This window comes from Sander lucioperca, chromosome 15, assembly GCF_008315115.2.
Source record: "Sander lucioperca isolate FBNREF2018 chromosome 15, SLUC_FBN_1.2, whole genome shotgun sequence".
NCBI lineage: Eukaryota > Metazoa > Chordata > Actinopteri > Perciformes > Percidae > Sander > Sander lucioperca.
The window spans coordinates 32,546,832-32,574,582 of NC_050187.1; the positions used below are offsets into that span (position 1 = coordinate 32,546,832).

The 27,751-nt window shown below is 41.6% G+C and overlaps 1 protein-coding gene across 6 annotated transcripts in view; it reads right to left on the reverse strand.

Annotated features, from left to right (window-relative positions):
* The window catches only part of atrnl1a (attractin-like 1a), a 326,334-nt gene extending 299,111 nt beyond the window's left edge, over positions 1-27,223 (reverse strand). For 2 of the 6 annotated variants that reach the window (XM_031315943.2, XM_035992532.1), the window contains exon 1: positions 26,073-27,032. In XM_031315943.2, coding sequence (XP_031171803.1) covers positions 26,073-26,320 — 248 coding nt within the window. In that variant the 5' untranslated portion in view covers positions 26,321-27,032. Of the gene's footprint in view, positions 1-26,072 lie in introns of all 6 variants that reach the window. The other 4 variants (XM_031315944.2, XM_031315945.2, XM_031315946.2 and 1 more) reach the window with 4 other exon arrangements.
* Positions 27,224-27,751: the final 528 nt, after the last annotated feature.

A 27,751-nucleotide genomic window follows, 5' to 3' on the forward strand; every position in this document is an offset into this window, starting at 1 on the left:
TAACTCCAGATTCTATGAGTATAGGCGTAAACGTGGAAAGGAAAGATCACACGAGGGACACAAAGGAAACGCCACATGTGGGACGTGATTCCTGCTCTCCTGGGTAAAAGTCCTGTGTTTTACCCATCTGCCACCCCAACCAACCTCCTCACGTGGATTTTCGGCCTTTCATACAGTATCAATTCACGCGCAATCGCAAGGTAACGTAAGTTAATGGAGGCCAAACGGCGTTGATAAACACGCGAAATAGCGAGTATGCGTCTTTATAACACGCAAATCATGGCATATGAATTGGCGTGTCATACATACACCACTTCATGAGATCAGTCTGATTTTGGAATGTTTCAATGGACATTTTTGGCGTTTTTCCATTACATGGTACCTGCTCGACTAGCCTCGACTCCACTCACCTTTTTTGGTTTTCCATTATGAAAAGAAGTACCTGGTACTAGCTAACAGGTACTTTTTTTTAGTATCACCTCCGTCGAGGTTCCAAGCGAGCTGAGGAGATACCAAAAGGTGACGTGAAAACCTGCAGACTACTGATTGGTCGGAGAGAATCGTCATTAATCAGGGGGTGCCCTGAATTACGAATCCCATTATGGCCACGCCAAGACCCACGCCAAGACCGACCCGATCGTATAAGAAAGGAGGAATAAACGGCCTATATCTTCGTATGGTTTGGAGGACTTAGTTGCCTGAGCCGTTATAGCAACACATCACTCATGGTTTCTTTCATTTCTGTTGCGCCGTGTCTCTCAGTCATGTGATTTTTGTTACATTGCAGGCTAGATAGGAGATGAGGGGCAAGCTTGGACCTTAAACAACTGCAGCTCCCAGGAGCCTTTGCCAGGAGCTGGAGGACTTCTACTCTCATGTCACATGCAGCTAATGCATCAGCCGGTTTAAGATTTAATGAGCTTTAACGGCACCAGCGAGAAAATCAAATTACCCTGCTATTAACTTTTTAAGGAGTAACAGCAGTGATGTGTCCAGACGGTGTGCAGTGACACCCACACTTTCACCTTCTCTGACTGCATTACATTACACAACCAAAGCGTATTGGACTGTCCATTGCCATAAAAAGAAGAGGAAAATAAAGTCACGAGTTCAACTGACAGGTCAGTGTGTCTGAAAAAAAGCCTTGTTGTTTTGATTTCTCTCTCCTCCGCTACAACAAGACAGACATTCAGTAACCGCTGGACTGCACAAGAGCTTGGTGACACATTCATGCAAGAGAGGAAAAACACAGAATCACAAGCAACCACAACCACGCATACAAAGACGCTCAGTGACGGCGTGGGGGTCAGCTGAGAGCGACGTCACTGTCGGTAACAAAAAGACGTGCAACACAATGTTTGTGTTCACCCTGACTGTGAGGAACTTCCACTGTGTGATTTTTATTACTCCACCCTTTTCATCCGAAGCTTAACTCTTCACACTGCACGTCCTCTTCTTAAAACCTTATCATGAGCTAGTCTGGTAAAGGAGGGTGATTTCACTTTGCAAAAATGTCCTCCCTGGTGTAAAAAACACACACACACACACACACACACACACACACACACACACACACACATTTGAAAAAAAATACTCCCATGCTTGAAAGTCCTCCAAGAATAATACCACTCCCTGACTATATAGTCTTAGATGACCATATTTAGAAAACACAGCTCAAGCCAGTGACTCATTCGAATGAACCGTATAATTCGCAAATCTGCACAACACACTTTAATTCCCCTCTCAGGCAGGTCAAAACCCTCCCTACTTTTAAATCTAGACACACCAGCGCCGATCATTTTATCTCAAGACTTATGTTTTCTGTTGCATGTTTTGACACTTTGCTTCCTCTGCCTTCTCTTCTGAAGCCATCCTCTGAAGAACATTAATACGCCCAATTTATCTTCAATCAGCCTTCACATTCAATGGCAACAAGGCACAAACATGTGTCTCAGCTCTGACTGTCTTCGCTGTAAATCTATTCAATAAAGCAAAAAACAGTATGTACGCAGTGCTTGATGAAAGGTTTGGCTCGGTTCAGCTGAGACACAGGCCACTCCTTTTTAATTTCATTTAATTAATAAATATAGGCGCTAATTTTCATTCTGTAAATGTTTTAAGTTTGCTTAAGGGGCTGTGAATATTAAAGTGGAAGAAAGTTGACACCCTGCCACAGTGGGATTTCAACTAAAGTTCATTTTCTTCTGAGGTAATATCAGCTGAGTGAAAAAACTGCAGATCAGAGCAGCCCCATATATATATATATATATATATATATATATATATATATATATATATATATATATATATATATATATATATGTATAGATATATCTAATGTAAAAAACAGTTACACTTAACTTGAAGGTATCTACATTAGAGTGACATGACACTGTCATGAACGTGTCATAAACAATTCATAAATGTTTATGACATAACGCTTCTTTTAGTAAGTGTCATTGGGTTTGGTTGGGGGTTAGGGTTAGAGTTAGGGTTAGAGTTAGAGTTTGAGTTAGGGTTAGGGTTAGGGTTAGAGTTAGAGTTTGAGTTAGAGTTTGAGTTAGGGTTAGAGTTAGGGTTAGAGTTAGAGTTTGAGTTTGAGTTTGAGTTAGGGTTAGAGTTAGGGTTAGAGTTAGAGTTTGAGTTAGAGTTTGAGTTAGGGTTAGAGTTAGGGTTAGAGTTAGAGTTTGAGTTAGGGTTAGAGTTAGGGTTAGAGTTAGAGTTTGAGTTAGGGTTAGAGTTAGGGTTAGAGTTAGAGTTTGAGTTAGGGTTAGGGTTAGAGTTAGAGTTAGGGTTCATGTGTCATGACTGTGTCATGACAGTGTCATGTGTTCATTACAGTGTCATGTCACTCTTATGTAGATACCTTCAAGTAAAGTGTTACCCAGTGCTTAAGTTGTAAAGTGGGAGGTCCCGAGCGCAGAGGGAGGGGTGGATCTCGCGACTCAAAACGGGGGTTGGAGGTAATGGAACAAAACAAAAAAAGTCACACTGCCTACTAAAAAAGCCTAAACAATGCTGTGTGTACATCAGGGCAATGTTTATTTTAGTTTCAGAACATGCACTGCATGGGTACGAAATGTAATGTCTCCACATTCTTGATCAGCGAAAACGATTTTTGCTTGTTTGGGATCCGACTGGCCAGCGTATTTAAGCGTTAAGCAAACTTTGTTGTCTTTTTGACATTTTTCCCCTGAGTGAAACAAGGCTAACAGCAATCTCAACCAGCACAAGCGCATATGTCACTGTCTTACCCTGAAAATTCACCTCAAAACGCATCGAAAATGCAAACACGAAATTTTTGTGGAACTTCAATGGGGAATAAAGACTAACAAGACAGATAACAACATTTAACACTACACAAACGGTAATTTCTTTTTTTCATTTAGGCGATTAATTTTTCATAGTGACACAGGAGGTGCCGGATCCATGTTCCGCCGTGTTCCAGCTCAAATTAAGCCCTGGTGTTACCCAAAAAACATAATGTAAACCTAAAACTGTACATTCATCTTAACTGTTCAATCAGATGTCATATGTTGCCGTCTGTCCCAGGCATCAAATTACAGTCTTGCAAACAAAGCTGCAATGCAGATCTGCATCTGGTACACTTTGACATAGTTTTGCATTATGATGGTCATCAAATGGTCAATATGCATGTAGTCTCGCATTACCAGCTCTATCTCCACAGCATATATGCATATATATATATATATATATATATATATATATATATATATATATATATATATATATATATATATGTTTATTTGGTTTACAGCTGTCTATTTTGTTATTTGATTGTATTGAATATTATGGTTATTATTTCATCTTGTCTTAATTTTTGTCTAAGTAAGTGGTGATGGCAAAAGGTTACTGGGGGGAGGGGATGTGTTCATGGTGTGAGCTGTATGTTCTGTATTTTGTATCGAAAAATTTTAAATCGAACTTTTTGAATCCCTAGCTCCCATCGCCAGAGGAAACAGGTTAACAATCTTCTCCACAGTAACCTCTGAGCAGTGACTCTGCCCTGCCAAGCTGCCTTTTACAAGAATCCAACGCATACTATTTCACATGCACAGTGCTGGTATTATCTTGCCACTGGCAGTACATCCAGCTTCCAATTTCCACAACATTTAAGTTCGTATTAGGTTCAAACGGTCGTCTGATAACACAGTAAGTGATATTATCGGTGACACCTCTTGAACGCTGTGCAAAACTCTCGCAGTGGGTGAAACACACAGAAGATAGCAGCAGAACTACATAAAGCCAGTGATGGATAACCAGACAACCCAGAGATGACGGCTGCATTGTTCACACCGATGAACACGCACACACACACACACACATGTGTGTGTGTGTGTGTGTGTGTGAGAGAGACAGAGCAAAACGAGGAGATGAATGGCCAACAATTGAATAACCTTGACCTTCTCTAGAGATATCCTTTATTAAAAATCAAGAAAATCCTTTCTACTGGGAATAACGAGGGCAGTGTGTGTGTGTGTGTGTGTGTGTGTGTGTGTGTGTGTGTGTGTGTGTGTGTCTCTGTGTGTGTGTATGATTGATGTTACTAGGTCTCTATCACCTACGGTATAGTCATGGTCCAATAGCTTTCACACCACCGCATCATTCATCGCCAGCCACCCCAATCTCTCTCTCTCTCTCTCTCTCTCTCTCTCTCTCTCTCTCTCTCTCTCTCTCTCTCACACACACACACACACACACACGCACACACACGCACACACACACACATCATATGGATCCTGTACCTCAAATAAGGTCAAGCAAAGCTAACAGGAACACGGCACGTTTAAATAGAACAGAGTCAACTGAAAGAGAGAAGCGAAAATACGGAGAAATAAAGGAGGAGAACAGAGAAAAAAATCACAGAATAAGGGAAGAAGGAAAAGGGGAGGAAAGAAGAGGGGGAAAGAAAAGAAAGAGGAGACAGAAGACGGGGAAATAAAGGAGGAGCAATGAAGACAGACGCATTAAGAAAAGATAGAAGAAAAAGGGAAGGGAGAAAGGAGGAGAAACGAGAAAAGAAAAAGAGCAAAGAAAAGTGGAAAGAAAGGGAGAAGTGAAGAGGAAAGAAAAGGAAGAGGAATGAAGAAAAAGGAGAGAGGAGGAAAGAAAATGACAGAATAGAATGGAAAAGTAAAGAGGAAAGAAAATGAGAGAAGAGGACAGACAAAAGAGACGAAAAGAGGAAAGAAACATGAATGAGGACAGAAAGGGAGGGAAGAACAGAGGGAAGAAGAAAGAAAAGGACAGGAGAAAATGAAAGAAGGGAAGATATGACACACATACATCCTCCTCCACCATCACACACACACACACACACACACACACACACACACACAGCGGGACGCATATCGATGTGAACATCCAAACACATGAGGTGACTTTGCTTCATCCATCTGCTTCTGTGGGCTGTGAAAGTCATATTCAAATAGCTCATGTTTGAGCAAACAGAGCCCCGTGTTTCCGTCCTGAGGATTTAACCTGAATATACAGGTCTCCCTAATGACTCCCTACACTCCAAAAGGTTAATAGACTTCATGACTCGGTCTATTAACCGCTGCCCCGACGTCTATTAACCTGGGGAAACTAAAAATGTAATACGTACATAGGGAAAGTGTTCACACAGCTACAGACTACACCTGTTAGATCGATAGATAGAGGTTAGATCCCAAAGTGTGATCTTTGGGTAATTTACACCAAATAAGTTTTCATGCCATTTCACTGTCACAAACAAATTTTTTAAACAAACAAAAAAGTTTAGCTCGAGTTGTGGCGCGCTTCCGTTATCTTCCATCGTTCTGGTGTAAAGTGGTCATAAAACTCAGTCCGAGCTTTGTTAACCCTTGTGTTGTCTTCACCGTCGACCATGAACTTGTCATTGGCCCAATCCCAAAGTCCAGACTCACAGACTCACGGACTTTCAGACTGATCTCATTAAGTGGCGTATGTATGACATGCCAATCCGTATGCCATTTTTGCGTGTTATCAAGACGCATAATCGCTTTGTAGCGTGTTTATCAACGCCGTTTGGCCTCCATTGACCTACATTACATGTAAATTGTCGCCGTAGCGAATAGTATGAAAGGGCGAAAATCTACAGCGGGAAGTTGGTTGGGATGGCGGATGGGTAAAACAGGACTTTCATCCACGAGAGCGGAATCGCGTCCTGCGTGTGGCATTTATTAAATTTCTTTTGTATTTATTTTTTTTAAGCCTTCCCCAATGTTATTTTCCTAAACCCAACCTTTTTACAAAATGCGTACAGATAACACGCCATTTGGCTTTAGGAAAGTGGCGTGTATGTTTATGCAAAGTCATGATGCCATGTTGGGACATGGTGCGCGTTCTTGCGAAATTCGTAAGGGCTTAGGGTTGTCCCAATGTCGAATTTCAAAGGGCGTGAGGGTTTGAGTACACACTTACCGAGCCCTTTCCGTGAGTCTGCATCAATGCAGACTTCACCAAAGGGAATTACCCACAGTTCAAAGCGTTGTGACGTTTACCGCGGAGACCATAGGGAAATTCGGAAATTACAAAGGTGAACAACAGCACGAAACACAACCACGGAACACAGACCAACCGGTTGTCCAGCTTGTAAAACAAGAGTTTGAAAAAATTTTGAATCAGGCAGCCGTCTCCTGTGCCTTGGCCGTGTGGAAAGCAACAAACTTAAAATGAAAATTCCCAAACCGGCAAGTGTCAGCAACATCTTTGTTATTACAGTTTTTTCCAACTGCTTACACACAAAATCTTTTCATGTCACACGATTTTTGAAACCTCTCACTCAAAGTGCAAAACTACACAGCAACTCTCCAAAACCAGAAGCTATTTCTCAGCCTTTCACTCCGTTTTCAATTTCATAAAACACTTTTTTCAAAACACCACACACAATTCTCTACCTAAGACACAAAAATCTAACAGGAAGTGACTTGCTTTCCTTTTCTAAACACAACCAATCAAAATGCTACACTTATTTACCAGGGCACACACACACTCCTCACATGTGCAAACACAATATGTCATAACTGAACACTAACCAATCACTGCTTTAGTATAGGCCTATACATAGGTCAAAGGTATTACCTGTTTTGAACAATGGATGCAGACAGACGGCGGACGACAGGGGACGACAACGAGGAGGAGGAGGAGGAGGAGGAGCACTGAAGAAGAGGAAGGAGAGTCATCTCTGATGAGATCAGGGCCACACTTATTCATCATGTGATCAACCACAGATTGACCAATGAGAGAAGCCCATCTTGAGTAGCTTTACAGTGGTGTCCATACTGCATGCAACTATCTATGAATATTTTAGCATTACAAATCAATCAGACCCCCCCCCACACACACACACACACACACACACACACATATATATTCTTTATTCTAAAAATGATACCTTTGGTTTCCATATGTTTGTACTGTAAACAACACTGTGCTACTCTTACAAATGTGATGTTTTGCCCAATAAATATTTTCTGTTTTACTGTAACATTACATTGTTTTTTACAGTGCACTTTTCAACCCCTCTCAGCAGATGACTTTCTCTCTAGAACATTGTAAATGTAGATATAAGCCTATGAAAGACAAAAGAGCTTTAGATTTAGAACAACAGTGTGTACATGGTATATCCAAACATTTACTATTATGAAAAAAGTGTTTGCCATTTGATGCAAATGCTTCATTTTGAGATGTGTTTATGGTATTTTGAATGCAGTATTTCATTTTGAAGGAGATGTGAGGCATTTTTGTGTGTGCAGTTTTGGGAATTGTGTGTAGAGTTTTGAAAAAAGGAGACATAGTTTTGAAAGCGTGTGTAAGCAGTTGGAAAAAACTGTAAACATCGCCAAGGTAACATGTGAACTCGTGAAGTGCCCGATCCCATTTCTACCTATCAGAGCCCACGTGGCCTCACACACCCACTCACTTAGCACCTGAGATCAATTAAGTCTGTGAGTCTTTAGTCCTTAGTCCTCAGGGCTCACTTTGGGATTGGGCCATTCTGGGTCAAAATTTAAAAAAGCACTTTGTTGGAACGTTTTCTGACGTTTTGTCACTTTCTTTATGCTTTTTGAGCTAATTTTTTATTTTTATTTTAAGTTTTTGGGCATTTCTGCCTTTATTTGATAGGAAAGCTGAGATATGAAAGGGGAGAGAGAGGGGGGAAGACATACAGGAAAACCATCACAGGTCGGATTCAAACCCTGGGCATTCTGCATCGAGGAATAATCCTCTGCATATGTGCACCTGCTCTACCAACTGAGCTAATCGGCCACCTTTTTGAGGTTTTTTTAAAACGTTTTTGTCCCTCTTTTCAACCCTTTTTTTATTCATGGCAAATAAACCTAATTTAAATGACATTATACCTCATTTTTGAGTTTGATAAAAAGCAGAAATCATGAATTATTTTGACTAATAGAATAGTTAAGATCAGAGGATGTTGAGTGAATCACAAACGTATTTCTTTTCGTTTATGTCGAAGTTTGGTCAGGATACTGTTTTGAAACCATTTTTAAAAAAAAAATGAAAATGCTGTGAAATTAAATAAAACAACATGGATGCATGGGTGTATATGTTGCATGAGTTCCATACTATGTACATGCATGCATCCTAGTTATTCTGGGGCAATTTGGTTGTAAGAAACCCATATTTCTGATATCCTCTGATATCCTCGGGTCAAATTTGACCCGAGGACAACGCAAGGGTTAAGTCAGTCTTTTTCTTGTCTTTGTGTTCCGATAAAATCAATCAAGTGAACGACGTGAACATTGCCAACAACCAATAAGTGCTGTGCTCTCTCCAGGACCAATCAGGAAGCAGCAAACCAGGCAGACCGTAAACATGGAGGGGACTCCGAGGAGGCGCAAGAACATGAACAAGTCCCGCTTCTCCTGACTGAGGAGAAGGAGGAGAAACTGGCGGAGTTGTGGAGTGAACAAGAGTCTCTATTTAACATGTCCTCCCATTTGAACCACTATAGTAAAGAGACCAAGCAGGGTTGTGTCCACATTCTGCGGTGTCTTTTCTTTTTTTGGCAGTTTTTTTGCCCCAGAACAAACCACTGCACACACGAGGGCAGCTATGAGCCAAACACCAAACACTCTGAGAAAGTTGTGCTCAGTTTTGTTGCAGAAACACATGAATCTTCAGCGGGTATTTGAACCTACGTTGATGAAGTCGGTCAGTCAACATGAGCACTATTTTTCACTTGAAAATAGAAGCTATTCTGTCTTTCATTGTCCTGACACAGCCTGACAGTAGATGTATCTCCCCTGACGCGCGTGTGTGCAGAAATAGAGCCTTTATTACAGTCTGACAACAGGCCGATGTATTATTACAGTTTGCTCCCAGCCTAGCCAGGCCACAGGCTGATTATACACTGTGACCTACAGCCAGAAGCGGGGTGTATATATGTGTGTGTGTGTGTGTGTGTGTGTGTGTGTGTGTGTGTGTCCACCCCTATGGTGAGCCCCATCACATGTGGTCCGCATTAAAACACTATTGTACATTACGGGGCTTCAAAGCGTTGCCATGTGGACTGAAATCTCTAGCCCATGTTGTCAGCATCTCAGACATTTTATGGGATGGTTTCCACATGGTGGTGGTGATGGTTGGCCTAGTGTTTAAGACGCAGACCATATAACCGCAGAGTCACTGGTTCGATTCCGGCAGGTCCGGCACATCGTACCCCTTGTCTTTGCCGTAATGTCTACACTGTTAGCTGTAGGCAATAATTTAGGCAAAATGCCAAAATAAAAGGTCACAGATTAATTCACTTATTTCTGTGTTTTTTAGAAACTGAATTGTTTGGGAGAGATTCATTTTTTTTTTTATTTCCTTTTTCTACAGACGTTGAATTACTGTCGAATTAAGGCGCTTTAGACAAAAGCATCTTTCAGATGAATTTAATGCAATGTTGTGTAATGTTTTCGACTGCCTAAATGTCGTTGTTGCTGGTAATTATTTTGTGTAGCTCAACAGCACAAAAGCAGCTGACAGAAGATTATTTTCTGCTTAGCAATATCAAAATGTTATCAGAGCTACGGGGGGGGGGGGGTAGGACTAATTCTTTCTTTTTCTTCTTGGATTTGTAAAGATGTAGGTGCATCACAGCCCTCCTTAGGTCTGTAGTATTTTAAGCCGTTTACATCAAGTTTGAGAAAAAAGACAATCCATTGAAATGTCTTATCTGGCTGACAGAGACGGGACGGACATATGAGATCTGAAAACGTGTAAACAACATTTTTTGTAGTCGCTGTAGTTGTAATGGGGTTTTTGTTCAAAAAAGAAAGCGCTGATATATTGTGGTTTCCTTTCGAGTGCAGAAAAAAAGCAGGTGTAAAAAATCTGCCAAGCACAAAAACAGCCTGAGGTGATTCTGAGCATAGCTGTAACGGACATGAAGCTCTGACCACGCCACCTGGCAGAAAGTGACAGGACATGGCAGAATGACTGCGCACCCTCAGGCACAGTGTGTGTATTCACCAGATATGTGCATCTGTTTGTGACTTTCTATCACATTCTCCTCAGATAATACTTCTCTCTCTCTCTCTCTCTCTCTCTCTCTCTCTCACACACACACACACACACACACACACACACACACACGCACACACGCACTCCCTGCGAGTCTGAACATCCCGTCAGAGGCAAAAAAAAGGGAAAACAAAATCAAAGAGGACTGAGTTACAAGAGAACATGGGCAAAGAACCAGACATGAACACAAATCATCCAGCCCTGCTCTCACTGTAAACACACCCACCCACCACGTGTAGATACAAAGATATACACACACACACACACACACAAACACACACAAAATAAGACAGAAACACACATAACAAAACAAAGAAATAGACAGGCACACAGGGAAGCAGAGCCAGCACATGCCTTAGTGATGAAATCATTTGTGAGAAAACACAGTTTGGGAGCAAAAGAGGAACACGTCTTTCTCTGGGTGGCCTGCAAGAGAAGTGTGTGTGTGTGTGTGTGTGTGTGTGTGTGTGTGTGTGTGTGTGTGTGTGTGTGTGTGTGTGTGTGTGTGTGTGTATCTGTTGGGACAGATAGAGAGACATGAAGTGCAAACAGATGAAGAGATGAGAAGAGGAAGAGTGAAAGAATCAGAGAGGGAGGTCTGAATCCAAAGACATGCTCCCTGCCAGTAAAAATAACTCCAGCCTCGGCAGAGATCATACACACACACACACACACACACACACACACACATACACACACACACACACATACACACGGACAAGGACAAGGATAATAAAGCTGCCCATTTCTTTCTATGGTTGCTGCTGCGAAACTCTCACTCACTCACAAGAATGGACAGAAGCACACACAAAACCTTTAACGCAAACTCAATACTGTCTGTGTTTGCTTATCACAATAAAAGCCTTTTGGCAAAGAAAGCTTTGTTAGGCTTTTGTTTTGAAGTAGCCACAGGAGGTCTAGGCTGACACTGGCAGTGGCTTGTTATGGATTAGTTAGAGGGTATATACAGTGCATTGGCAGGTGTGCAGCTAGTTCCCAATTGTCATTGTTAGCAGGTTCTGAGTGTGTTCACATGTTGTTGTTTTTTTTTTTTTAAAGGGAGACATGATTGGAAAGGGGCCAGAGAAGACTGAATTCAAAATAGTCCAGATGGTAATTAAACCAAAATGTGGGCAACTTGAGGAGACAATAACAGAAAGAGAACAAAAACACTGCAGCAGTATGATGCTCATCTTGTTGTTATAAAGAACAGCAATACATGTCATTTTCCCTGCACTTCACAATGCACACACTCCATCTGCCTCAAACAACCCACTCTTCTTCTGTGATGATGATGATAATGTGTAATGTGAAATGCGAAGCTTGGCCAAGGCAACACATCTAACCTGAGGAACACCGGTCCAAACACCAAAATATATCTAAAAGCTGAAGAGTGTACCGTGTCTGATGACCTAAAAGCGTAACACACACATTTTCATAATAAGCCCTGGAGACACTCTGTGACAGACTGGAGGGATGGGTTTTGTGTTGTGTGGAAAATGTTTTAAAGGTGCCCTGCCACACGTATTTCATTACTTTGTGGTAATGTCTGAAGTTCTACCATGGACTCTGTAAAACTTTTTTTGTGGAAAAAAATGCCTTGGTTACCTTGTTTCAAGCCATTCTAGCGTGGTATAGAAAGCCTGCAGGAAGACTCAGCTCGATTTATGCCAGTTCTCATTAATATTCAACGAGCTAAGCTGCTTGACTCTGATTGGCTAACAGCTAGCCAATGACAGCTTGGCTATCAGCATCCTTTACCCAGCGCAACTGGGCGAGCTCATGAATAGTAATGAGCTCAGGCAACACCACGTCAGACTGACCAGCTTTTCTAATTGGCCTGATTTCTCCGCTTATTTCTTTTCAGTGGCTAGAGCTGACAGAGGAGGTAGCAGTTCATTTTCACATTCACCACATAACACAAACACAGATGGACCTAACATATTTAAAAAAATAAAAGTAAAAACGGTTTTGTGTGGCAGGGCACCTTTAAATAAATAGTAAAATGGTCTAAATTCTTAGAAATTCTTCCTCTAAACTAAAATTAAATTGTTGTTGTTGTTACAGAGAGAGTAAATTAACTTTGGGTACCGGTACTAAATTCCAGAGCAAATTTGCTCGAGAATAATAAGTGCTCTGGTCTAAAGTAATACTGACACTAGTCCCGCTTTGCCAGACCCTCCTCCAAAGCGCGCTGAAGGAGGGTCTGGCTACTCCACATAGCATTCGGAGATGGGAGGAAAACATGCTCTGGTTTAGCCCTCCTGTTGTCCTCGGGTCAAATTTGACCCAAAAAGTTTCTAGGCTTTATCAGAAATTTGGGTTTCTTTCAACCAAATTGTCAAAAACAAATAACGTGGATGGTTCCCTACAACACTCATAACAAGTAAAATAAACGATCAGTTCACTACTTTCATTACATTTGGTTTAATTCAATTTTATAGCATTGGGAAAAAAATTACAAAAGAACTTTAAAAAAGGTGAAAAAAATGTCTGAAAAAGCTTAAAAAACGTGGGAAAAAACTACAAAAAGCACAGAAAAAATGGATAAAAACATCGGCAAAAGTGACAAAAACGTCGGGAAAGTGACAAAAGTGTCGAGAAAAGACGACCAAAGAGTTTTCACTTTAAATTTAGACTCAAAAAAGGGGGGCATTGAGGTGCCCTTGGGGGACGTTTGTTTTAAGGCGTGTTAACGCCTAAAGATTCACAGCAATACCAGTTAACACTTTAAACCAGTGTTTCTCAAATGGGGGTACATGTACCCCTAAGGGTACTTTGGAGTACTGCAGGGGGTACGTGAAATTTTTTAAATAATTTAGGGAGGGGGTAAAGGGAACTGGATAATGGATAGAGGGGGCGCTGGACCAAAAAAGGTTGAGAATCACTGATATAGTATTGACACACACACACACACACACACACACACACACACATGGGGACTTGGGCTAATGGGCCAACTCTGTCCTCTGTTATACTCTAATGGAAGACACTGTGCGTCAACACACTTCTAATGATCCAGTGATGGAGGGACACTTGACTTTACCACAAACACTAATCTGGTTACTGAACTCACAAAGGCGGTAAATGGAGAGTGTGTCTGACGGGTCGTTCAGACTGTACGCACACGGCCAAATGACTATTGATCCAACGAGGCTGTGTGGGGCATGGCGGAGAGGTTGTGACATCATCATTAGGAGACAGATTGAATGTGCAGGCTAGTTGTGGGTTTCAAGTATTGACTGCCTGGAACAACTGGTGATGTACTGTAGTTCTCCATACTTTCAGAAACCAAAGAGTTCAATTAACCCTTGTGTTGTCCTCCCGGCTAAAGAAATGTTTACACTTTTTTCAACATTTCTTTCCTCTTTCCCTTTTTTCCGCTTATTGTCCCTTTTTTTTATTAAGTTGTTGTTTCAATGCTTTTGTTGATTTTTTGACATTGTGTTGCTTTTTTAAAAGTTTTTTCTAAGTTTTTTCTAAGTTTTTTCTTTGTCACTTTTACGTTTGACGCTTTGTTCCCACTACTACCAACTCATACAGAGAGTTATACACTTATTCTTGGAATTCATGGACACTAAACCTAATTTTTGAGTTTAAAAAGCAGAAATATGCTATAAAATTGAATAAAACACCCCAAATTCAATGAAAGTAGTGTACTGATCCTTCATTTTATTTAAGAAGAGCGTTAAATGGAACCATCCATGTTATTTTTTGGCAATTTGGTTGAAGGAAACCCACATTTCATATTTTTTGAAAATGGGTCAAATTTGACCCGACAACAACAGGAGAGGTTAAGTGGTTAAATGTGTTTCATACATTATAGAAAATGCTCTACTTAAACAGTAAAGCTTGATGAGTTGAAGTAACCATTTTGGACTTGTATTCCCAGGTTGGATTTTAGAGCTGCGTGGCAAAACAATCCAAGCAGCAGAGAAGGAAGGGTGCTGCTTGGCTACGGTGGGTCCACAGTGACAGATGGTAATGACGGTAAAATGTTTGATAAAGCACTATAAAATGTACAGCTTTGTGGACTGCTGCCGTTAGCCCCTAAGCCATGCTAGCCTCAGCAGAGAAGGAAGGGTGCTGCTTGGCTGCGGTGGGTCCACAGTGACAGATGGTAATGACGGTAAAATGTTTGATAAAACACTATAAAATGTACAGCTTTGTGGACTGCTGCCGTTAGCCCCTAAGCCATGCTAGCCTCTACAACTGGGTGTACAACTCTACCCACACTATTTCCTGCCCCTTCCTGCTTTTGTACAGAAGCCCTGAAAAGCTATGGTGAAAATAAAAAAAATAGCGGCATTGTTGGCCAGTTTATCTCCTGCGTAGAAGATAATATCTTAAAGTTTATCCCCCAATTAGGAGATTTGATCTCGTACTATGAGATCAACTTTTAGGCTTACATAGGCAGTTTTTGAGAGCGAGTAAGCCGTGCAGAATGAAGCGCTTAGTGCGCGATAGAAAGGGAATTAAATGTTCAACTAAATGCAGAATGAATAAAAAGTTTTACCTTCTCAGTAAACTACAAATGTCCGCTGTGAAACATAACGGAAATGTGCATAGGCCCCGCCGTAGCCCGACAGTCTGAAGAGAGGCAATGCATTTTGTGGCGGTTGAGTATGTCCAGTGGGAGCGTGCCTATGTTCCCACAGCCCTATGTTATCACATTTCTAAGATTTATTTCAAAATAAGGCCCTATGTTCCCACATTTACTTTTTCATAAATTTGTATCAGATTGTATCCCCCTTTCTCCCAATTTGGTAGTCAATCACACCCAACCTATTATCCAGTAGCAATGGACTACAGATGGAATGGAACCCTAACCCTAACATAGGGCCGAATTTTAAGGGAACATAGGGCTGTGGGAACATAGGGCCTAATTTTCAGTGAAAAAAACTATTCTTAGAAATGTGGGACCATTGGGCTGTGGGAACATAAGGTTGATCCCTGTCCGGTAAACTCATGCTGCCTTCTCAGAAATTCTGGCTAATCTAGAATACATCCGGGCTTTTCTCACGTACACAAAATCCACACATACTATGCAGATGGATCACACTACAAACTCAATTCCATGGCATACTTGTGTATGAATAGTTTGTGATTCAACACAGCTCATCCCTCTGAAACCGCTACAGCCTCAGAGAAGAACACAGGGGGTTATGATTCATGTAATACACCCAGCAATCCAACTGTGTGTGTGTGTGTGTGTGTGTGTGTGTGTGTGTGTGTGTGTGTGTGTGTGTGTGTGTGTGTGTGTGTGTGTGTGTGTGTGTGTGTGTGTGTTGCCCTTGCTTTCACTCTCATCATAGTGGGATTAACACACACTGGACAGATGGCCGTCCGATGCTCCTCCCTCGCAAACTCACATGCATTCTCACAGAACACATACACACACAACAAATGAAGCACACACACAAAGACACACACACACACACACACACACACACACACACACACATACACACACACAATGAACACAAACACCCTAAAACTCAGCACAGTGCACTGGCAACTTCAGTTCACGAGCTGTCATCATCACTGCAAACTGCCTGAGGGTTTAATCTCACACACACACACACACACACACACACAAGGGTAAAGCCTGTGTCAGCAGATGATGACTCTGATGTCAGAAAAGCACTCTCTGTCTCCACTCATCCTGTCTCTCACTATAACCCTCATGTGGTTCTTTTGTCCTTGCTTCCTCCTAATCTTCAGGCATGGGTTGATATTTAGATCACTTTTAGATCACCTGTTTATACATGTATATTCATATTTGTTGATGTAATTAAAGAAATTGAGTGTGTTTTGAGATATACTGCTTTTTATAAGGTCCTGGTGGCGTCAATGCCTAAATCTTCTCCGAAGGCATTCTGAATGTTTTCTCGTCACAGTTTGCGTTCCTCAGAAACTAACATCGGACCCCAGGTTCAATATGTTGGCATGTCAATCAGGAATTAACACATTTCTTCTTCATTCACATGTGGGGCATTCAAGAAGGTTTAATATAAATAAATACAACTGCTTAAAAAAGAAAATTAATGATTTAACACAAAAATGGCACGATAGCATGTTGCAGTGGTGAAACTCTTACAAGATGTTAGGAGCGAAGTGACTTCCAAGTCAAGTTGCCAGTCAAGTTGCAGTTCACATCCATGTCGTCCATATTCGTATAATATATGTAGTGAAGAAGGAATTTGATCAAATGTATTAAGTGTATTTTTTTGGCAAAACATGGATGCTTCACACATCTTCAACCCGGCAGCACAGAAGATCTTAACAATCAGCACAGTTTCAAGATCAGTGTCAACAACTCAGTATTCGACCAAATGTCTCCCCTTGTTTTTCCTGAGTTATGGCGTTGACTAACGGCCAGCAAAAGTGTTTTTGCCAAACATGATGATGTCACAGTGAAGTTGACCTTTGACCTTTTGGGTATAAATAACATCACTTCATCATTTCATCCTATTGGACATTTGTGTGATAATTAGCGTAGGGATTCTTTCAAACAGATTTTTTTCAAAGCCCTGTGGTTACATCAAATTAAGAAGATTTGAAAAGTTATTCCCAAAGATGCTCAATCAATTGAAACGTCTGTTAAGTTCTGATAGCTGGTTCCATTTTGGATCCAGTTCCTAATAGGTGAATTTAGCTAATCGCAATACTGAGCTACTGTACAGTAAAAAAAAAAAAAAAGACTAATTATTTAAGACTAAACTCAAATACATCTAGGGAATCCACTGTGTTCAGATTTTTATGTTCAGATTCAATGCTGGATTCCCATTCAATAAAATCCTCTGGAACCTTAAATCCCTGGTGAAGACTAAAGTTCTCAATTTCCATTACAGTCCAGTCAGAGTTTACTAGAAGGCTGCTGGTTGAAATTCCTGAGCCAACAGGGGAAAGGCCTCATGACACCCATAACTGCTGCCACTGCCACACACAGAAGTGATAGAGATCTGAAGGGGAACCATAATGGGCTCCAACGTCATGTAATAGGATTTCTGTGGCACCATAACATCTAAACTGCGCTCTCAGCATTAGTAGACAGATTAAATCAGACATGTAGTTTAGGGGTTTAATCCAAAACTATAATCCCATTTTGTAAATAAAAATCCTAATGACATATTTCTTTTTGAAGAATTATTTCCATGCCAAGGAACTCTTCCTCGTGACTTGAAGAGGTGGTACATTTTTTAAATCCCATCTTGCGTTGAGTGTTGTCTGTACTCTAGGTCGCCTCAGTCCACTTATCCGGCTCCGGTGTGATATATAAAGCTTACCCGGCTCTGGGTGCCTGTCTGAGAGGCAAAAACCTCCAATATGACCTCTGCACACTGAGTGATGGCTTTACAACAAGTCAGCAACGAGACAGTTCAGAGACCAATTCTCATTTTATTCTCCTATCGTCTATCAATTAGCTCATCAACATCCTTTTTTTTCCCCAGAACCCTCTGCTGCATCTCTGTTGTGAGATAATGACTTAAACGGTTTGATCAGTGCAAGTTCATTTCACCCTGGCCTCCAGTGTTTCTGGCTGCCTGCACTTACCATGTCAGAGACAAAGGGAGATTAATGCAGCGCTTCATACTGGAAAACCTTGGGCATATAGATTTACTCTGATGTGCAGCATTAGACAGTTTGATGTTAAAACTGCCAGACGGACAGCCGCATCGGTCCGCGAGTGTTTCCCAGCCTCCTCTCCGCCGTGAGGTTAAATAAGGATAACCAGGAAACCTATTTAGTGAAAAGAAATGAAAATTTGTGAATGAAAAGCTTCTACCTGAAAGATTCGCTTCACTGCAGTCGACAGCGACTTAAAAAGACTCATGAATGTTTGTTAAGCCACAAAACATTCTGAAATCACTCACCTAATATTTAAAAAGATGTTTTGGTAACACTTTGCTTGAAGGAATCTACATAAGAGTGACATGACACGGTCATAAACACATGACACTGTCATAACCCTAACCCCTAACCCCTAACCCTAACCCTAACCCTCCCCTTGTGCCCGTGCCCCTTGCAGCGTCCATCGCCCCACGACGCTGCGTTTTAACCCAAACCTAACCCTAACCCTAACTTGTCATGACAAAAACTGAATGACACTTAATGACAGAAACGTTATGTCATAAACGTCTATGACTTGTTTATGTTTATGACATGTTCATGACAGTGTCATGTCACTCTTATGTAGATACCTTCAAGTAAAGTGTAACCAATGTTTTAAAAGTTTTTTCACAACTACATAGGGGATTTGCTTTCAAGTGCGTTTGGCCTTGTACTGTAACTGCTTTACAACTACAACAGTATTTTTCGTCCTTTCAAACGGCTTAAAATGGCCGATGTTTACTGAAGTTTACATGCAGTGTCAAAGCGAGAGAAGGTGTGAAGCTGTTATGGCACATTGTAAAGTACAAGGCCCTTCCTCTACATCTACACAACTACGTTTTCATTTCTAAGTGGAGTTTTGAGACAAAAAACTATCTCGGTCCACACAAGGGTTTTAGCTCCAGTAGCAGAACTTATCTCCATAATGTCTGACAACTCATTCCACATGACCGTTCGCCACACACTGGGCATGTGCGTGCCAGTGTAAACAGGAAGCAGATTGTGTGACCTTGCTCTCCGGTTACTCTGCTAAGTTGAAAATACAGAAAATACTTTGGGGAAAGAACAACAATGGCGAAACGTAAGACCAGGGGTTTCTTAGCTTGGACCGACGACGAGGTTTAACTTTTACTGAAAGGTATGTAAGCCTACTTAACCGATAAGACAGACGGATGTGCGTTGTCATTTCCAAAGGTCTCTGTTTGTGGTTTGTGCCCGTCCACACTACAAAGCAACCCAGGACTTTTCATACCAAAACGGGTGCAGCAGTGTTTCCAAATGTCTCCGTTTTAGGGGCTCGGAAACGCCGGAGTAGTGTGGACACGAGTCGCAAGCATAGCAAAAGATAATAGTTTTTAGACCAAAACGCAGCAGTGTGGATGTAGCCTTCATTTCAATACCATAGTCTCGGATTTACTACCATCTCCTGCCAACAGTCAGTCCTGGTTTCTTTTATACAGTTTATCCTAGTCTCGCACTGCCACGTCTTCCTCCACAGCGCTGCGGAGGAAGGTCTGGCTAGTCCACATAGCACTCAGGGGTGAGAGAAAAACGTGCTCTGGTTTATTTGCATTTTTTTTAAACCAATCACAATCGTCACGGACGGAGCCACGGTGAAAAGAGTGACACCCGGCTGAATGTCCGGCGGCACTAGAGCAATCCCGGAAGTGGAACGTCGTGGATATAGACTAAGTTTATCCTAACAATCAATATATTGATTATTAACAATATATTTAATGACTCTTTAGTGTGAAAGGTGTCGATTGTACAGTATGAAACTACAGAGAATGATCTGCAGTTCTGCAGCCCTATTGAGATTTTCAGCCAGTGTTTTACAGTATGTGAGAACAAACACGACTTTATCTAGTCTGGACAAAGAGAGCCAGAGCAGCAGAGACAAAACAAAGAGAAAGAGAGAACACCATCAGAAAACAGAGGGTGAGACTGCGGACCAATAAAACTCTACAGAGCACCAATACCTTTAATCAATAGACAAACAGAACCTACTCCCTATTTCTCCTTTATTGGATCTGTCTGTGTGGATATGAAACACAATGGTGTGTGTGTGTGTGTGTGTGTGTGTGTGTGTGTGTCCTGACCATCCCAACTGCAACCCTGTGACCACTGAGGCTTTAGTATTGAGTATTTTCAAGGCTTGCCCAGGTCCTTATTCTCCATATTATGTTCCACTGCTCTCAAGTCTGTCCTCACTGTATATACAGCTGATGTAGCCACAATCATTTAGATAACACGTATATTTGGACAGCAGTGTTTCTACAATATTGCTTGTCGACGGGGAGATTCATCTAGTTCACAATCTACCAAAACAACCTCCAGTTGATGTTTTTCAGATGGATTACTGGATGATTTATGATAAACCGAGCTTAGTACAAAGGCATGTTTTCATGAAATAAATAGAAAGAACAGATTACATGCTTTCAGGGCAAAACTGTTTTCAATTCTTTTTCAATAATTGTAATTATTGTAATAATAATTATATGTTTTATTTATATATATATATATATATAGATATATGTGTTAATTCTATTATATGTTTGGTGATATTGAAGGTGATGCTACAAAAAAATCTCCCCCATAGGCCACCACCATTATAAAACTGACACTATATGCTGTAAATATATAGAGATCTATATACACTGGAGTGTAAAACTGTGGACGGGACACCTTGAACGGCAAACAAGTTCAATTACTATGCCAGAGCCTAGCTAAGTTATATTTATGTGAAGGACGCCATCTTAATGTTACCTTGCACGACAGTTGGGTTCTTGCAATATCACAAGATCAGGAATTGCGGGATCACACACACATCGCACGAAAATATATCTTGCCAAGCTATAAGTAGTCTCGCATTGCCAGACCTTCCTCCTCAGCGCTGTCGGAAGAGGGTCTGGCTAGTCCACTCAACATTCCTGGATGGGGAAAAAAACGTGGTTTATTGGCATTTCTTTAAACCAATCACAATCGTCTTGGGCGGTGCTAAGCCCCAGATGGAGCCACGGTGCCTCTGCAAAATAGCCTCGGGAAGGAACTTGTTTTGGTGGAACATGTGTACGTTCAAAGGTTGTTTTAGTCGTGCAACAGAAAACTCAGATTGGACAGATAGTCTAGCTAGCTGTCTGGATTTACCCTGCAGAGATCTGAGGAGCAGTTAACCATAGTCCTCAGAAACACAATTACAACACAAAGAAAGCGGAAGGTAATGGGACATCTGGCCAAAAAGACAGACTGCCGCGACTGTTCAAAACAACAATGGCGGACGTGATAGACAGATGGTTCATCCTTTCCCCTGCCAGGTATTTTTTAACTGCCTGCCCTTTCCCAAACAGTTTCTAATGATCTGCTTCTCAGATGGTTCTGTGTTCTGGCGCGTCAGGTTCATCTTAATGTAAATTCTATAGGAAAGAGACATGTTCATGACATATGGGATGGACAGTATAGAGAGGGGGAAGATTCCCATGTTTTCAACCAGCAAGTGTTCTTGACACCAACTCAAGACGTCGTATGATTGTATAGGTGGTCATGTGAGGGTTAAAAATACCAGTGTTTCCAACAGGTTGAGAATTTACTCGTGGTGGTGGGTGGCGCAGGATGTGACGGCATGGCGTGTGATGTCTGGGTTCAGTAATAAACTAGTCAGACGAAGGTTTATGAACTATTTTTTGAAAACAATGACTGCATAACATTAACAGATAATTTAGAAAAAAATTACTGTTTACATATCTGTTTATCTACATGGACGGGTCTTAAAGGTGCTCTTAGCGATGTTGAGTGACGGCAAATATTGTTGACGTTCAAAGTATTTTTAAATAAAACGAATCATGCACATCCCGTCACCTCTCCCTCCCGTCTGTGCTTCCGCGCGCTAACCCCCAGGTTCATACTTATTGTGCGTTTCCACTAGAACATGTTTACGTGCTTTAACGTTCAAAAATCACATTATTTTCCTCATACTCATACTTTCCTCACCCTCTGTCTGAAACACTCTGTTTTAGCGACTGTCTCTTTAAGCCCGCCTCCCGGAAAAGCCCAGTCTCGTTCTGATTGGACAGCGTTTACGGCTCTTCTGTTTCAGTTTTTTCAGCCAGGGAATGACTGTAGCGGCCCTTTATACCTACATATTGTTTAGTTGTGACATCGCAACTCTATAGAAGTCCCGACAGCTCGTTTAAAGGCACCATTTCTAAATATGAGAGGTGCACATTTCTCTTTGGATTGTGATACTTTTACAGTATTTACATAGCACCTTAACCTGCTTTATAATCAATATAAGACATGGAAATCTCACGTTATACATTATGGGACATTTAAGACATATATATTAGAACTTTCAGAAAATAATAATTGTCTTTAAATCTTGTTTATTGACTAAATGCTATTTAGAAGTCTTAAAAACTTAGTTTTGCTAACTCTGACGTGGCGTGACCGCTGCATATGCACATGTGCGGTGGGCTGCACAAAAAGTAGCTCGAAATCCGGTCCCCCAAAGCCCTATACTATGAGCAACGCTAAAGTTTCTCGAAAGAAAAGTAGCATTGCATATTCAGGCCAATACAATACCAAAGGGAGATCATTGTGACAAGTGAGGCAGCTCTTTCTGGAAGATAGAAATAAAGTGATGAAAAGAGCTGCCTTATTTTCTATTCCATGCTGGTAGTCCATTCTGACAGTTTGTGTGAAGCTCAAAGTGTCTGAATACCAGTTCTATTTGGGATTCGATGAAAAGGACAAGTGCTTCCATTAAACTTTTTGTTGAACTGTTAACTCAACTGTCTAATAAACAAAAAAAAAGCATCCAAATCATAGGAGACATTGGTTGCCATGTGCAAAGTAATCACTGATATTTTAGTAGCTAAATCATTGAGTTTCCTTTGAATTTTCGTCTCAGTCCTCCTTTGCAGGAGTATTTAAATGGCAGCCATATTCAGCCTGTACCTGGGTTTTTAAACTAGCAACATATGGCAGCTCAAAACATTTCTGACCCAGATTTCCACTGGGCTGCATTCAGTCCTTGCCCGACTCACATATTTTATTGTCTCTACAAGTACTTTAAAAAGAACAATCGCGTGTTTATTAAGCTAGTATCTACCTTCCACTCTAAGCACTCCTGCATTTAAACTCATAGGGCCCTATTTTAACAATCTGAGCGCACGGCGTAAAGTGCCTTTTGCTAGTTTGACGGCAGAAAAAAGGCTCCGTGCGTCGGGCGTATGGTTCTAAAGGGTTGTACTTAGTGTCTTCATTAATTCATAGGTGTGTTTTGGGCGTAACATGCAATAAACCAATCAGAGATCATCTCCCATTCCCTTTAAAAGCCAGGCGCGTTTGGACCTTGGCGCATTGCTATTATGATGGCGGATTTGCACCGTAATATTTTTATTTGTAATCTTTTGCATGTGTGTGTGCTGCTGCGCGTCCCTGTGTGTGTGTAACAAGCATAGTGTGCGCGCTGTGCATAAGCCTAGGAGCATTTTACTAATTTGCTGTTAAATAACAATGAAATGCTGCGTTATTGACTTTAGACCAGGTTTTTGTTGGTCAATGGTGCGATCACTTCCCGCTGCCTCAAGATAGCAATACGCCAAGAATTCACCTGAACACACCTCCCTGTAAGACAGATGGGCGCAGGTCCATTTGCTATTTAAATGACGCGGGCGCTGGACGGGAAATTAACAACTGCGTCGGTCTTAAACTAGCAAAGACACTTGCGTCGGGCTTTGCGCTGCACTGCACTGCACCGGGTGCGAGATACATGTCTTCTTTTTTCAGGTGTTGTCCTTATAAAAAAGGATGTGTGATGTCTATTATGTTTTTCCACCTTCAAGATGAATTCTCATCCTCCGTGGTGTTGTAGAGGAGACATAAACAATATTGGGGGGATGTTTTGGTAAACTGACTGGATGCTCTCGCTGTTTGACTTCCTGCCCAGCTGTCTGAACTCCCCACGGCTCGCGTGAAAATAGACCTAGCGCGTATATCTTTAGCGGAGAGACGCTTCACGCACGCTTCTGGGACGCGGCGTGACGCAGCGATTGCTCGCGGGGGGCGTGGCGCCTCCGGAACGCATCGCAGACGCACCCAGTGAAATATAGGGGTTACTGTATGTCTCAGGAAATATCAGAGGCAAGATATTTCAGTCGTTTCTGAATCCTGATGTATTTTTTAAAAGCAGCTGTTAGACAGGAGCCCCAGCAGGCTTGGGACTGTGTGTAGTACTCTGAAGTGACCGTGAGAGTAGCAGTCACTCAGAGCAGCAGACAGCAATGGGCATTGTGGGCCTTATAATTACACGTTGTCATATTTAGAAAAGTGTTTTGCACTCATTGAATTGAACCAGTTAAACCTCTCCTGCACGCATGTGCTCATGCATAAGGACTCATTTGTGCATTTGTGGTGCAGACTGGAAGCTGTTTCTAAACATAAAATCAGCCAGCAAAAGTCACTACACGACATCACGGGGCTTGATCTGTGTTTTTGGCTGTGGCATTAATTGCCTCTCATACAATCTGGTAACAGCAGGCAGAGCTGCTAAGATTATTCGATTACTTTGTTAACTATTAAATTCATCGGCAACTATTTTGATAATCGGTTTGAGTCATTTTTTATGAAAAGATAAATACAAATTCTCTGATTGCAGCTTGTTAAATGTGAATATGTTCTAGTTTATTCCTTCCTCTGTGACAGTAAACTGAATATCTTTGAGTTGTTGACAAAACAAGACATTTGAGGACGACATATTGTGTTACCGTTTTCTGACATTTAATAGACAGATCGACAGATTAATCAACGATGAAAATGATTGTTTCTTGCAGCCCATAGAGCCAGGTAACATCCAAAGGAATTCACTCTAACTGCAACAAAGACACAGATAAATCTAATCATCTACACTTATTCACTGAACCATTCAGCTATAATGAATAAAGGTGTAGGCTATGTCACTAACCTGCCAACTCCTAAACAGTGGTGGAATGTAACTAAGTACATTTACTCAAGTACTGTACTTAAGTAACAATGTTGAGCTACTTGTACTTTACTTGAGTCTTTTTCTTTTCATGCCACTTTCTACTTCTACTCCGCTACATTTCAGAGAGAAATATTGTACTTTTTACTCCACTACATTCATCTGACAGCTTTAGTTACTAGTTACTTTACAAATTAAGATAGATTTTTGCACATAAAACACATGTAGTTTATAAAATACGATGTGTAATGTAACTAGGCCTACCCAACAATATGTAAGCCTACAAGTCCAGCTGAAATGGCTAGCCGATTAAACACTTAGTTGTATGACAGAACTGGATTTTTCTGCATTGAGTACTTTTACTTTTAATACTTTCCCTGACGATACTTACATACTTCTACTTAAAGGTGCTGTAGGTAGAATTATGAAGATCCAGGATTTAGCCAAAGAATTTGAACATCGACAACTTCTCAGTCCCTCCCCCCTTTCCGCTAAAGCCCAAAATGGTCTCCTAAGCCCCTCCCCCCACAAGGGAGAATGAATGAGCAGTGATTGACACGCAGTTAGGCACCCCCCCTGGCTCTGATTGGTGCATCTGAACAGGGAGCGGTGGATTTTTGCAAATTGCACAACAGGCTGTAGGTGGTACCAGAGGAGCTGGATTATTTTTTTAAATGACCTGCTTCATGTAGTTCTACTGGAACATAGGGTCAGTTTCAGCAAATATGACAGAAAGTTAGTTTTATAAGTCTTACCTACTGCACCTTTAAGTAACATTTTCAATGCAGGACTTTTACTTGTAACGGAGTATTTTTTTTTACAGTGTGGTATTAGTACTTTTACTAATTAAGTAAAGGATCTGGATACTTCTTCCACCACTGCTCCTAAAGGCACGTGGCAGATGTCATACCAATTACCAACTTACTTGAATCTCCCCTGGCAGTGCTGGCACTGATCCCCGACCCACCCGTGGTCACACACGCACGTCCCGTTGATGCACTTCCCTGAAAAACAGTTTTTATCGCAGGACTTGGACACCGAGGACGCTTCCGTGTGAAGCACGAGATGAAGCATGACAAAAACTCCCAGGTATGTTTTCAGGACGTCCCGCCGCGCGCTGCTCTTGGACGCCTTTTTCCAGGTGCATAGATGTATCCCTCCAGCATCCTCCATGATGGACGCGGAGTGTCTTTCTTTCTGTTTTTTAAAGAGGCTGCAGCCCGGGAGACCCAGAACACGAGCTGTCACCTTTCACTCTGTGTGGTAATGTGTTGTCATCAGCGGTGGTGTAGCCTAGATATATAAAGTACCCTACCTGTGACGCCAGTGGGTAAAAGGCCCAGGAAAACAATAATTACGCACTATCCGAACATGCTGAGCGATGTGGAGCAAAGCTGCGGGACAAGACGATATTAAAAAAAACTTTCATGAAAACATGCAGAAAAAACAATGTAAACGCAATTCCAATCGGACCCATCCGTTTCTGAGCAACACCAACATGGAAAGCGCTGTTACGCGCTCGGCGGCGCGTCCCCACAGGTCTTCCAGAGAACTTCCAGTGTTTAGGCAAGGTTCCGATGTAAACACCGTGACCGGATGATTGCTGTCTCCGCCTCAGAGACTGTAATCCCCCGGAGATGAAATGAAAAAAACCCAACGGAGCTCCGATGATGATGATGTGCTCTCCTGCTGGCTGTGCTCCCAGACAAAGACGTGCCCTCCTCTCCCTCTCTCCCTCTCTCTCTCTCTCTCTCTCTCTCTCTCTCTCTCTCTCTCTCTCTCTGCCCTCTTATCACAGGATGCGACAGTCGCAGCAGCAGCTCTGCCGGAGCGCCGCTTCTCTTTTCCTCTCCGCCTCTCTGTGCTCCGTCTGCTACCGCCGTCCGGTCCACAGCTGGTTTGTGACGGGGGGAAAACTCCTGCACAAAGCCCCGAGCATGAGCAGTACGGCCACGCGGTTAAAGGGACAGTGCCATTTAAACGGCAGAAGCGTGCAGCAGGCATGCACGGACACTGTGCAGAGACAAAGCCAGTGACATTCGTCTGCAGCACACTCTGTCTTAGTACGTCTTCCTACAGTATAGGCAGTTCACACTTGATGCATTTAGCAGATGTTCAAGACTCACAATAGAAGAAGAAATAAGTATTAATGGAGGATTTAGCTTTTATTATTTTGCAGCCAATTCAAAAAGGAATTATGCAATAGGAGCTATATGATAGATAGATAGATGATAGATAGATAGATAGATAGATAGATAGATAGATAGATAGATAGATAGATAGATGGATGGATGGTGTTGTGAATGTGTGGCATTCCATTCTGTAAAAACTCTGAACAACGACTCATGTGTTTTAATTGCTGTCTTATATTTGTATCATAAATTGCAAAACTGTTCTCCTTCCTGATGATTTATCTGCGTGAACCTACCTTGAACCAATCCTCCTTTCCTTTGGAGCCTCTTTCTTATCTATATACTCTCTTGTCATCTAAGTGAACGCAACAATTGTTAGAACATGTATATACCCTTGTGTGTCTCATTAAACCTTCAGAACATTGTGAACTGAACCCTGCTTTGTGTCGCTTTCTTCTCCGAGATCGCGTAA